Source organism: Alosa alosa, chromosome 22 (assembly GCF_017589495.1).
Source record: "Alosa alosa isolate M-15738 ecotype Scorff River chromosome 22, AALO_Geno_1.1, whole genome shotgun sequence".
Taxonomy (NCBI): domain Eukaryota; kingdom Metazoa; phylum Chordata; class Actinopteri; order Clupeiformes; family Clupeidae; genus Alosa; species Alosa alosa.
In genome coordinates this window covers 14,228,169-14,242,226 of record NC_063210.1, presented here as the reverse complement: position 1 = coordinate 14,242,226, position 14,058 = coordinate 14,228,169, and the positions used below count along the sequence as shown (strand labels likewise).

General features: G+C 49.8%; 1 protein-coding gene across 1 annotated transcript in view; it reads left to right on the top strand.

The window, feature by feature from the left end:
* Positions 1-14,053, top strand: part of LOC125287102 (histone acetyltransferase KAT6B-like) — a 30,879-nt gene extending 16,826 nt beyond the window's left edge. The window contains 10 exon segments of the mRNA XM_048232601.1: positions 1,137-1,252; positions 1,430-1,571; positions 1,975-2,136; positions 2,613-2,706; positions 4,652-4,883; positions 5,209-5,368; positions 6,586-6,873; positions 8,285-8,615; positions 9,027-10,765; positions 10,768-14,053. Coding sequence (XP_048088558.1) covers positions 1,137-1,252; positions 1,430-1,571; positions 1,975-2,136; positions 2,613-2,706; positions 4,652-4,883; positions 5,209-5,368; positions 6,586-6,873; positions 8,285-8,615; positions 9,027-10,765; positions 10,768-12,582 — 5,079 coding nt within the window. The 3' untranslated portion in view covers positions 12,583-14,053.
* The last annotated feature ends 5 nt before the right edge of the window (positions 14,054-14,058 follow it).

Here is a 14,058-nt window from a genome sequence, read left to right as displayed (position 1 = left end):
ACAACTTTGTTGGTTGCAATGCAGTTTCCCATAGTCAGCACAACTCCTAAGCCATACAGATCAGGGATGCGTTTCCCAAAACCATAGTTGCTAACCTGTTAACAACTTTGTTGGTTGCAATGCAGTTTCCCATAGTCAGCACAACTCCTAAGCCATACAGATCAGGGATGCGTTTCCCAAAACCATAGTTGCTAACCTGTTAACAACTTTGTTGGTTGCAATGGGAAACTGCATTGCCAACCAACTAAGTTGCTAGCTTAGGGTAGGCGCCCCAGGTAGTGAAATCGCCTGTATTAAATCTACAGGTCGAACCAATATGTGGACTTTTTTTTACTTTCTGAAGCTGGAGATTTCCCTCTCTGGTGAAGAGGGTAGTTTAGGCAGCAAACTGGCCCATGGTCAACCATTACATTTTCCTTCCTGCTGGCACGTCAGGTCGTCAGGTAGTGGAATTCGGTGGCTCATCCAAATTCTTCTGAGGGCACTGTGTCCCACTTCTTTGACCCACATGTTACAGTGAGAGAAAGTACGCATTGGTCGTTAGTGTTGGCAGTATTCAGCACTATGTGTCACCGTTTGGGATCGCGAACAGTTTGGACTCATTTATAAATTTCAGCTAGGTTGTTTCACACAAAGAGTCCTTGTAACAGTTACTGTTGACGCTTATATGAGTTGTCTATTCCAAAAGTAACTGTTTGTCAATGTGTACGTGTAGAGTTTTCTATTTTCAAAGCTCAACTACAATGTCTTCTTTAGAAATATTTGTTTTGACAGTGTGTTTAGTTGGTAAAATAAAGCTCCTCTAATCCTACAAACTTATGACCTCTGCCCGGTAATTAAAGATATTTAATATGTACTTGATTTTAATGGGGGAGTTTCTATGGATTTCTGCAAGAATATGAAAATTAAAAACCTTTTAATGCGGAGAAATAAATGAATTTCCATTGTGGAAGTGGGCTGCTGGCTGCGCTCCATTCACGCAGTGGCCTGCCAGTGCTCATGGGCCTGTTTTATGAGTGAATTATAAACCCGTGGAAGTATCTTTCCCATGGATAATTTGGAGATGCCATCTGTGGGCTTCCTGAGTCTCTTCCAGACTGATGTCTTTTTATTGCTGTGTGTGTGTGTGTCTACAGAGAACGGGAAGTATGAACAGCACCGACTCCTCGTGCCGTAGCCCTGCGGTCATCGAGTTTGGAAAGTACGACATTCAAACGTGGTACTCCTCACCTTATCCACCTGAATACTCCCGGTATGAACGTGTTTACGGCTCCGAATAATACACGCTCATTCAGATCCTACTGAGAAGCGCTGTTTCTCATTGCTGTTTATGATATTTAATAATCGTTGCCCTTAATAGCACTCAGCTGGTGTTGATCTCTGCTATTTTTGCACTCCTTTCCGGGGTTTGTTTTTGCATTCTTTGCAGGTTACACAAGCTCTACCTATGTGAGTTCTGTCTGAAGTACATGCGGAGCAAGAACATCCTGCAGCGGCACGTCAAGAAGTGCATCTGGGTCCACCCGCCCGCCAATGAGATCTACCGCAAGGCTGACCTCTCAGTGTTCGAGGTCAGTTCGAGCTCCCGTCAGAACAAGACCATCTTTCATCTCTCTCTATCTAGCTACCTACCCTCTCTCTATCTAGCTGCCTCTCTCATCTAGCTTTCTTTCTTTCTTTCTTTCTCTCTCTCTCTTTGCTCTCTCTCTCTCTCTCTCTCTTCTCTCTCTCTCTCTCTCTCTCTCTCTCTCTCTCTCTCTCTCTCTCTCTCTCTCTCTCTCTCTCTCTTCTCTATAACGCTCTCTCTCTCTCCCTCCCCTTTCTCCGCTTGCTCCAGAATATGGCTGGGATCACTTTTCTCTGGTTGCTGTGTGTTTAGATATGAATCTTTCCCATTTTTATATGGTTATTTTTTTTTTTTTTTTTCCTGATCTTTTTTCCCCTCTCTTTTATTCATTTTTTCCTCCTGACCAGGTTGATGGCAACGTGAGCAAGATCTATTGCCAAAACCTCTGCCTGCTCGCCAAGCTTTTCCTGGACCACAAGACGCTATATTACGATGTGGAGCCTTTTCTCTTCTACGTTCTCACAAAAAATGATGAAAAAGGCTGTCATCTCGTTGGCTATTTCTCAAAGGTACGAGTGTAGAACAACACCCCCACACATACGCACACACACATACATACACACACACACACACATACGCACACCCGCAGAAGTCAGTGGAAAGATAGCTGATGTTAATAAATTGTGCGGCGAGGGTTTTATGAAGTTGTTGGATGGTATTGGTCTTTGATATCTGCAATCTTGGCGCGTGGCACTGAGACTTCCCGGCACTTTCTGCTGCATGATTAAACTGTGTCTCCTCGCGGTCCGTGCCATTGTAAACTTTTCACCGATTAAAATCAAAACAAATGTGAGGGATATGTCATCTGTGAGTGCTCGTGTGTCTGTCTGCCTGCCTGCCTGACAATCTGTCCTTCTCTTCAAACAAGAGAAACATAGTGTGTGTGTGTGTGTGTGTGCGCACAAGACAAGGACGGTGGCAGGTGCAATATATTGCCAGCTTCAGCAGAGCTTTGACACTCTTGATCTGTTTCTCCTTCCCACAGGAAAAGCTTTGCCAGCAGAAGTACAATGTCTCCTGCATAATGATCATGCCCCAGTACCAAAGGCAGGGCTTCGGCCGCTTCCTCATTGATTTCAGTAAGTTGCTTAATGCCTTTGAGAACTTGATATCGTCCTCCCACCTCCCACCCAGCCTACGCACCCCCACCCCCACCCCCTTCATGCTTTTAGTGCGGTCACACGATTTATTAAAGGCCCTTTAAATCTCTTCTGTGGTTGGGTGATTAAACACGTTAAGCCAATGACATGCGCCTTCCTTGTTTTTCACACGGAACGCAGATGTCGAGCGCATGCAAATGTGGTTAATTGTTGAAGGCCATTGTTTCCGCACCGCACACTGGGCGGGTTCCCCGGGTTCTAATTGTCCAGGATTTCTTTTCCCCGCCGTGTCATTCCGCACCATTGAGGGGGAGAATGGAACCACAGAATGCAGTCGTGATGACACAAGCTTTTTTTTTTGTGTTTCTTGGTTATTTCTTGATGTCTTTTGTTAGCTGTGGCACTGTACTTCTCCTGAGAGAGTGTGTGTGTGTGTGTGTGTGTGCTTTTCGGAGCTGAAATGAAACTTCAGGCATTTGGGCCTGTTCAGAGACACACAGAAGGAAGCCCCCTCTCCACCATGGAGAGATGCAGAAAGAAGAAGAAAACAACTCTTAAAAGGAGGGAGGGATCATCAGACATATTGAAAGGCAGAGATTAGCGGAGATGAGCACTGAGAGTGGGAGCTTGAGGAGGGGGACCACAGTGGCGGCCAGTGAAGTTGAGCTCTCTGGATTACGCCGCTCTCATCGGACTGTGGTGGGTGGAAGCCGCTTGTCGTCTTCTAGTTCAGCTTTGCCCGCGCGTGTACTTGTAGGCAGCAAGTAGCTCTGCTACACGGTGGCTTACCTTCATGGAGAAGTGTCAACAATGGGACTAGAGTCGCTGTTCTGTGGGTGTGTGTGTGAGTACTACTGACGAAGAATTTGAATGTTCTGTTAAACATTCGACATTTGAACATGCTTTGTCGTGTGCGGTGTGACCTTGGTAGTGTCGTGCCTCGCCCTGCTGAGCAGAAACCCACCAGGTTGCTGCTACACAATTACGGCTGATTTATTTGTACATATAAAGCTAATGATTTAGTCCGTGATTACACATCAAAGATGACCCAGAGCGATCTCTCTCTCGCTCTCTCGCTCTCTCTGCCGATTGAGTAAACAGCGGCCTAATTACAGAAGAGAGAGTAAAAAAAAAGACGCTTGGGCTGTTTGGCGGCTTTTGTTTTGATTAGATTCGCTTGCGTGGTTCCCTCTCACTCAGTTTTTCGAGCGCTGCCGCCACCACTGCACATTTAAAAGATGTTTAATTAATTTCACACTGCCGGTAATGGATGACCCTTGACTGGCCTGTGAGGAGACAAATTACTGATAGCTTCTCCTGATTTATTATTATTATTATTATTATTATTATTATTATTATTATTAACATGTGGGCACTGCAACTCATTATCTCAGAGGCACAGACTCTTCAGAGCGATGCCGTCCAGCTGTTTTGCTGTTCATCCCACAGCTTCTCTTTCTTCTTTCTTTTTTTTTCTATCGCTCCCTTCCTCTTGCCCCCACATACACCTGCTGCCCTTGCCAGTATGTATCATACCATCCGACAGAGGCTGAAGGAGAGGAAACAGATTACCTCTTATCCTCACCCCCCCTCCCTCCCCCGCCCAGAACCACCCTTTGAAGGTGAAAATGGAATGCTTTCAGGAGGCCGATTCATGTCACTCTGCGAATATATTCAAATATATTTTTCCTTGTAGAGGATTTCTTAATGCATTGTAAAAAATGGCAGATCTAGTCTGCTTACACCATGTCTGTGTCTATGTGTGTACATATATTCATGATTTGGCCCTATCTTTCTCCCCCTCCCTTTCTATCTCTTATCCATTCACCTTTCTCTCTCACTCTCTTTTGTTTTCTTTCTTTCTTTCTTTCTTTCTTTCTTTCTCTTCCCTTCCATCATTCTCTCACTCCTCCTTCTCGTCCAGGTTACCTTCTCTCGCGGCGGGAAGGACAGGCAGGCTCCCCGGAGAAGCCGCTATCAGATCTGGGCCGCCTGTCCTACGTGGCCTACTGGCGCAGCGTGCTGCTGGAGCAGCTGGCCGCGTTGGCTGACCGATGCCTCAGCGTCAAGGGCCTGAGTCGCGCCACGGGCATGTGCCCGCACGACATTGCCGCCACGCTACAGCAGCTCAACATGATCGACAGGCGCCACGGCAGGTGTGTGTGTGTGTGTGTGTGTGTGTGTGTAGGAGGGTCGGCTCACCGGGTCGGGCAAGTCTATCAGCAATCTTATCCGCTAGCAAAGAAGTGTCGTGACCCAGACAAGAAAGACTAATGTTTTTCTATAGGAATGTGTTGAATGCACTCCCTTCAACCCTCCCTTGCCCTTATACAAACACCACCATATATACTTTGGATTGCACCTAAAAGAGGGAAAGGAATATTGTGTATTGCAAATGGTGATGGCTGAGAGATGTGGTGCTGTTGTACAGTTGAATTGTAGCCATTGAGTAGATGAAACCTTATGATCCGATTTGTCCAGGTTTGTGATTGTACGGCGAGATGACCTAATCCATGAACACATGGAGCGACTGAGAGCTTGCCCACGGGTCAATGAGGTCGACCCCGCCTACCTGCGTTGGTCGCCCACGGTTACAGTGAACGCCGTGCTGTCAGAGGAAGAACGCGAGGCAGAGATGGATGTACGTATGCAACAGACAAACACACACACACACACACACAAACACACACCCTGTGAAGTATGTGTATAGCATGTATTACCCAGGAATAAAAAAAACACAGACACCGAGTCTTTGTAATTACACACACAGGAACAGGCCTGCTCAACTCCAAAAAATAAAATCCCTCTTTGGTTGCGAGTTGGAAAAAGACAACATTGAAAACTGCTACATGTAGCTCTCGATTAGTCTTTACTGCACTATGTCTTAAACGTATGTGTTTCGGCCCTAGGCCATCATCACACAGAGTAATCACACACCCCTCACACACACACACACGCACACACACACACACACACACACACACACACACACACACAAACACACTCACATTTTGATGTCTTCGTGTGCGCACTTGGTATGTCTTAACCCACAAAACACTCCTGAGTCACCTCACAAAACGCTTCATGAGACCAACCGCAGCACCGACATCAAAGTACTTCCTTACGTTGGAAGCATAAACAAAGACCCACATACGCCCGGCCCCCGTTTTTATAGACACTCTTGCCTCATTACCTTTATGAGCGGGCGTACAACATTCCCTGCTAATTGCATTTATCCTCATATTAAACACCACGCGTCAACACCTGCTTTTAAATCACAACGTCCCGAAAAAAACGAATCCTTTTTGCATAGAGCACGGCTATTATGGAATTCTTGTTTTTTCTTCCCACTTGTTTTGTCGTTGATGCAAAGTGTTGTTTAGTTTGATTAGTTTGAGACCATTAGAGGTTTAGGCGTGTGGCGCTGTTGGTAAATGTCTAATGATGTGCAAAATTGCTCGCATCCGCTCGCGCATCATAATTAGTCCTAAATCTTCCATGAAACACGATCTTCCCATGGTTGTTTAACACGACTCCCTCGCTATGACAAGCATCTAATCAAGACTCGGCAATCTCCCCTGGTTAGGGGAAACATTTATTAAAAAGGCTCATCTGAATATTTATGCATGTAGGAATCATTGCCACACACACACATATATACACACACACACGCCCCTCTCTCTCCGTGCCTCTCTCTCCGTGCCTCTCTCTGTCTCTCTCTCTGTCTGTCTGTCTGTCTGTCTGTCTGTCTGTCTGTCGCACTCTCTCTCACCCTCTCAAAGGGATTTGCTCATCGAGTTCTCTTTCCCAACATTTGCTCTCCGTCTTCACCCCCCTCCTCCTCTCTCTCGCTAACAGGCGGAGCGGCTGACTGCTCGAGCCAGCTGCTGGGAGAAGGAGGAGAGGGACGTCTTCGGCGGCCACAGCCATGTCGGCCGCCGGCCTCTGGCCAAAGTGCGCTGCAAAAACCCGCACCGGTCCTCCGCTCACCGCTCGTCCACACACGACAGCGAGGATGATGACAGTGATGATTACGAGGATGAAGACGATGATGATGATGATGACGAGGTGGAGGAGGATGAAGAGTATGATAGTTCTCCACCCATCCTTACCAAGGCGCAGGCCATGTTTGGGGGCAAGAGGAAGGTGAGGCTCCATCGAAGCTCTAAATATTCTAAAGAGTCTGAATTTAAGGGATCTAAGCTTGGGTGAAACCGTTTTCTCAGGCACGGACAAGCAACGTTTTCTGGTGGAGAATTTAACATTTAGCATGTTAAGCGCAAGTGGACCCCCATGTACTTTTAAGAAAGCCCAGGTGTAATTTCAGTAGAGCAAACTAACATGTCCGGATGTCTTAGCATAACAAGACCGATGTAATGTAAGCTTTTTACACTAATGATTGTTTTGTGAGCAATCACTGTAAATGGGTCAATGTACACTCTATTTCGTTGTCCATTTCCATTTGTCACAGTTTAGAGCTGCTATTATTGTTGATGTGAAATTGACCTCTCAAAGCCTTAAGTAGAAAATCCATTTGACTCGAGGCTTTAGGAGGTTAAATGGATATACTTATTTAACTGATGCTTTAACCAGTAAAATTCATGGCATGTTTTTATTTAAACGTGTCTTTGTGGTTGCCATCATCGCTGTTTGCGCTTCTCTGTTAGCTGAGATTTTGCTTGACTGCGTTAAGCAAATAGCAGTCACCTCTCTTTACCCTCCAATTTTGGGTTCCTGCAGCCGCTCCCTCCTCCAAGCTTCCCGGTAGCCTTAAATCAACACTGTTGGTCTTCTGCATTTATTAATGGCATTCAGTCTGCGCTAGACCAAATATTTGTGTGTGCGCATGTGTGTGCGTGTGTGTTTGCGTGCGCGTGTGTGCGAATGTGTGTGTGATGTATTTTGACTTGAGAGTTTACATCTCCTTCAGAGTAGTCACAACAGTTTTGTCTGGGAACTGGAACACTGCCATCTAGTGCCTGTGGCGGTATAGCATGTTGTGATGGTGATGTTCCTTTAGCAAGTGATTGTTTCCTTTAAGGTTATGCACCGTATATTGTTGTCGTCGTGTATTGTTTTGAAAAGATTATAAAAGTGTAACTGCAAAAATAAGCAAAAGCATTTCATGTGTTTAGTCAAACTCATGATGAGAGAGAGAGTGTGTGTGTGTGGTGTGTGTGTTGACGGCTTTGTGTAGAATGGCTTGCGGTTTTGGTTGTGCTTCATTTGTGGCTTTCAAAAAGGAGGCAGGAGTCTGCTGAGAGGAAGAGTTGCCCAAGCACTGTGGTTAGCTTCAAGCGCTTTTGCTATTTTTCTGTGTATCCTTCGTCTTTTTTTTTTTCAACTTCTCTGACTTTTCAAGAGTTTTAGGGCTTGGTAATGAGGCCACAGCTTGAACCCTCAATTTGAACTCTCGCTAAGTATCATTTTTGGGGTTTTCTAAAGCATTTCACAGAGAGAGCTAAGGGTACAATTACAGTGTCATGTTTGCTTGTCACTCTGTGCTAAGCAACAGCTCACAGATTCATACAATTTATTTATTTTTTATTTTTTTTAGAAACCCATTGCCCTCAAGAAGAAGCGTGGCCGCAAGCGCAAACGCATCAACAGCAGCGTCACCACGGAGACCATCTCCGAGACGACGGAGGTCCTGAACGAGCCCTTCGAGAACTCAGAGGACGAGAGGCCCATGCCGCTCTTGGAGCGCTCGGCGCGGTTAGGAGACATGAGCGAAGAAGAAGAGGAGGAGGAGGAGGAGGAGGAGGAGGAGGAGGTGAAGCTACACCGCAGAGACGAAGAGATGGAGACTCTCATCGTACGTCCGGCCAAGAGACGCAGGGGTCGGCCGAGGCTGGTGAAGAGTGAGGAGCGCGACAATCGGAATGAAGGCAATTTGACCTTCTTTTTTTTCCATGTTCTGAAATATTATACTTTATGAGGCTTGTTCTTTTCCTTTCTTTCGCCCTGCTGACTGAGCCAACACTGCTAAGCCCTCACAGCAGACTTCCATTGTCTGACAGTAATAGGGTTCTGGTTCATTTCGAGTACGCTCTTTCTCCTGTGTCACAATAGGGGTTTTACAGTGGGAGAGTTAAAAAAAAAAAAGAAGATGATGGGCAAACCATAATTGAATATCCTGTCGGCCATTTTCCTGGAAGAAAGACTTGTTAGAATGACTTTTGTGTAAACTTGGAGAGTAAGGCTTAAAGTTCAGAATTTTGCATGCAAGCCATGGGGCCGCAATATAGCCATGTCTGAGTGAATTAACGAGGGCTGTCTTCTCTCATTCTTTCTTGCAGGTTCTGATGTCCCAAAGAAAGTGGGGAACCCCCGCCCGGTCAAGCGCAAGAAGGGCTGGCCGAAAGGCGTCAAGCGTGGCCCCCCGAAGTGGCGGCTGAAGAAGGAGTGTAAGATGGGCTTCAAGCTCAACCTCTACACCCCACCTGAGACGCCCCTGGAGGCGGACCACCACATCCCCGCTGAGGACCCCCGGGTTGGGGGTGGAGTCACTGGGGGCCATGACCTGCTGGAGCCCCCGACCATCACGGAGGAGGCCAGCGAGACCGGCATGGGCCCGGGGTCAGTGGGGACTGACACGGAGGCGGGCAGGGTGCGCTCGGAGCCCCAGAGCCCGGACCGGCCCCTTGTCAGTCAGCCAGGATCACCGGAGGAATCGCCGGACCAGGAGGACGAGCTCCAGCAGTCTGTGGCTTCACCAGAGCAAGAGCAGGAGGATGAAGAGAATGACATGGAGGATGATGATGATGAGGAAGAGGAGGATGAAGATGACGAAGAAGAAGAAGAGGAGGAGGAGGAGGAGGTGGTGGCAGAACGGATAGATGTGTCCGCCCGGGTTACAGCAGAGCGAGGAGTAGAGGAGGAGGAGGAGGAAGAGGATGATCGTGAGGATGAGGAGGATAATGAGGAAGAGGAAGAAGAGCAGCAGCCCAGTCGTGTGGAGGAGCAGGATCGGGACGCCGATGACGAAGACGACAGTCACAACGACTCCGCTTTGGTGGAGAAAGAACAGGTGCCGGCCAAGGCGAGCAGTCCAAAGGAGTCCGCAGACGACGCTCAAGATTTTTTAGCTCCCAGCGAGCAGAGCAGCCCAGTCCCTCCTCCCGAGGAACCAGTCGTTCCCACCAGCACGGCAGCCTCCCCCTGCAGCAGTCCTGGTATTCCAGAGCCAGATGAGCCAGCAATATCCAACTTTGAGCCACCTGCGGAATCTGAACCAGATGACGAAGAAGAGGAGGAGGAGGAGGAAGAGTTGGCGAGCCAGCCAGGTTGTAATGCACCTCAGCTTGAGGAACTCGAGCGGCCCCCGCCTAGTCCCCCGATGCAGGAGAATCCCCCCTCCGTCTGCCCGGAGACAGACTCGGAGACGGCGCAGGCGGTGCAGTCACTGACCCAGGAGGCCGATCGTCAGGAGGAGAGCGGATTGTACGCTGACTGCGTGGAGACACAGGAAGCCTGCCACACGCTGCAGACGTATGCGCAGCTGGAGCGCAGCGGAGGTGGTGGCGGCAGCAGCCCTGCACCTGCCTCGGCTCACGCCGCGGCGCTGGACGACTACTCGCAGTCGGAGCGCAGCAGCCCCATGTCCTCCGTCCCTTCCTCCCACCCCAGCCAATCGGTGCGCTCCGCTTGCAGCCCTGCCATCACCATCCTGGAAACTGCCAGCTACACCCAGATAAGTCCCGAGCAACAGGGAGGTGGAGGCGGCAACACTGGTGGTGGTACCATATCTGCCCCCTCCCTGGCTATGGAAACTAGCCCCATGATGGACCTGCCGTCGGTGTCGGACCACTCGCAGCAGGTGGTGGACAGCGGCTTCAGCGACCTGGGCAGCATCGAGAGCACCACGGAGAACTACGAGAACCCCAGCAGTTACGACTCATCGCTGGGCGGGGGAGCAGGGGCGGGAGGAGGAGGCGGCCCAACATCCGGTCCGGGGGGCCCGAACCAGAGCAGCTGTTCGTACGGTGGCCTGGGGCCTAACGGTAGCTGTGCAGTGAGCCAGCAGATGGCTGGCCTCATGCAGCAGCAGCAGCAGCAGCAGCCCGCAGCACCCTGAGCTCGCCACAGCACTGCATCAGCAGCGTGAAGTCGCCGCAGGGCTGCGTGGTGGTGGTGGAGCGGCCGCCCAGTAACAGCCAGCACGGCCCGCACCACGCAGGACACCCCCAGCACGGCCCGCACGCTGGGCAACATCCGCAGCACGGCCACGGGGGACCGCTCGGGCACGGGCATGGCCAGCACACTTCGCACAGTCACCTTAGCCAACATGGACAGCTCCACCCGTCGCACCCTCAGCACCCGCACCACCCACAACACGTGGTTCACAACCCACATGCCCCACATCCGCACCCGTCTCAGACCCAACACGGCCAACATGGCTCCCACGGTCAGCACCCCCAGCTTGTCCAGCATGGTCAGCACGGTCCACAGCAACAGCAGCAGCAGCAAGTGCTCCATGCTCCACACCCGACGCAGACCCAGCACGGTGGGGTGCACGGACAGCAACACATGCCGACGCGGGGGGCGGCTCAACACGGTCAGCTCGCTCACCACCACCACCACACTCATGGGTCGCCCCAGACTCCGCACCGGCAGCACGCCGCAGCTGCTGCCGCTCTGAGCCAGCACGCTCAGCAGCACTCCTCCGCCCAGCACGCGGCGGCAGCGGCAGCAGCCGCCCACGCCCAACGTGCCCAACACGGCCCCGTGCTTAGCCACGGGCACAGCCACGGGCACAGCCACGGGCACAGCCACGGGCAGCACAGTCTCCATCACCACCCCCAGCAGCAGTGCGGCCTGTCCTCCAACTTCTCCAGCCCCATGCAGCTGGCCGAGATGTCCGGGGACTCCGGGGGCCCCCACCCTCCTCGCCCCAGCCTGAGCCTGTACGAGCGCATGGCCGCGCCCGGCGAGTACAGCGCACCCTATGGACAGCCGTCGGCCACGTTCAGCCTGGCCAAGCTGCAGCAGCTCACTAACACGTTGATGGAGCACCCGTTCAGCCACACCACGGCGCCTCCGCACCCCATCGGCTCCTATGCAAGCAGCGGCCCCACGCTCTCCTCGCAGCTCGGGCACGGTCACGGCGTTCCCCCGAGTAGCGGCGGGCCCCCTCAGCCCCAGGCGCCCCCCACGCCCAACCTCACCCCGCCTCCCATAATGCTCCAGCGAAACATGGCCGCCGCTGCAGCGGCAGCTGGCATGGGCCTTCCGTCATCGCAGAGGATCCAGACGCAGGTGGGCGGCGGGGGCAGCAGTGGTGGTAGCGGTGGCGCTTCTGCATCCTCCTCTGCCAAGAGTCACGCAAGCGCCCGGTCAAAGTCTACCCCGTTGGCACACCCCCCTCACCCGGCTTCGCACCACCATGCACCCCCCCACGCTCATGCCCATGCGCACGCCCACCCTCACCCCCATGCCCACCCCCATCACCACCACCAGCAGCAACAGCAGGTGTCTGTGCCCATGCAGGCGCCTAGCGGTACGCTGACGGCCATGCCGCGGCACGTCAACATGGGCATGAACATTGCCGCCTACAATTCCATGAACTCCATGAACGTATCGACGCTCAACAGCATGAACAGCTACCGCGTGAGCCAGCCCATGATGAACAGCGGTTACCACAGCAACCACGCCTACATGAACCAGTCGCCGCAGTACCCTATGCAGATGGGCATGATGGGTGGTCAGCCCTACCCGCAGCAGACAATGCAGGCCCCGCCGCCACCACATGGCAACGTGATGTACTCTGCCGCGGCGGCCGCTGCCGGTCACCACGGTTACATGACCACGGGCATAGCCAAACAGTCTCTCAAAGGATCTTTCATGAGGCGGTAGCTGAAGCCTACTCAGACACACACATATACGCACGCACGCACGCACACACACATGCAGAGACAGACATACAGACACACACACGTCCATATGGTCTTGAGATGCACTGCTTTTGCCTTTCTGTTTGTCTCTGAGTCGTTACCCATTGAAGTTACTGAAAAACCAGCACTTGGCAGGAATGCAAAAATTTCAAATCAACAGTAAATAAATAAATAAAAAAAATTAAGATTAAACAGAGAAAGTTATTTTTGACATTAGAAAAGCATTTGTGCTATTATTTCTTTCTTCTGAAAAGAAATTGGAAGCCTTACTTAATAAAAAGCTAATAATGGTAATAAAAAAAAAAAAAAAAATTAATAGCCTTCTGGGGGGGGATTGGGACTTGAGGGGGCTGGTGTTGGCCAGTTTCGACCCCCGTCCCATCCCCTCAGGGGCAAAACCGTCTCATAGCAGCTTCCTAGAAGCCATGAAATGTGCCTGCTGCGGACGGAGCGATCGGACATCATGGCCTTTTCCAGCCGACCTGTCAAACAGTGCTGAAAAGTCCGTTTGTACCATAATCTTTTTGCCTTTGTACATTTAAATTATTCAGACTTATTTTGCAAAGTGACGATTAGCATGCTACAGAGTCTATGTTAGTGACAGTGCATTCAAAGTAGTACTGTACGAGTGTCGTGCTTAATAGCAAGCCATTTTTAAAATGTTGGGCCTTCACAAGGTTTCCCTGGTCCGGGGAAAGAAGATGACAAATTATATTTTGTTAATTCCTGATACTGTACAAAAAAGAAAATGCCCCTGTAAACTTGGTCCTTGTTTTTTTGTTTTGTTTTCGTTCTTGCTTTTTTTTGTGTTTGAAAGGTTTTATTGATATGTACTGTATGTATAATTCTGAACTCTTTTTGTAACAAATTTCTTCACGGCAGCTTTCTGTTTTATAATGCAGACTGATGTGTCAGAGTAATAAAAAACACATATATTTCAGAGTTTGTACCCAGTTCAATTCCAAAACATTTCGAAATGTAGACAGATCTCACGAAACGAAAGTAAATGAATATAATATAGAGACCTAATTTAGTCCAAAGTTGATATTTTACAAAAAAATGCCTTGGAATTTACACTTTCATTCCATGTGTAGATTTGTTTTCTATCTTTATAAAATAATGTTGGATTTCTATTTTACATAAATGTGGTGTAGAGCCTGTGAATAGACCAAACGGAAGCTAACAGACAACTGCATGTAAAAAGCGACTTGTATTTGTGTTGTTTATATCACTCTTTTTGTAGCCTTTGTACCAATACAGAGTGACTGGTACCATGGCAACGGAGACAGAGGGTCGGGGTGGGCAATCCTGGTTATATGTACAGATAACGACGCAACGACAAGTCATGTATTTATGAGTTATCACTTAGTCAGTCGAATAAAAAGCAAAATGCTGTACATTTTAGCGTAAAATAAATTATGATCAACCATGCACTTCC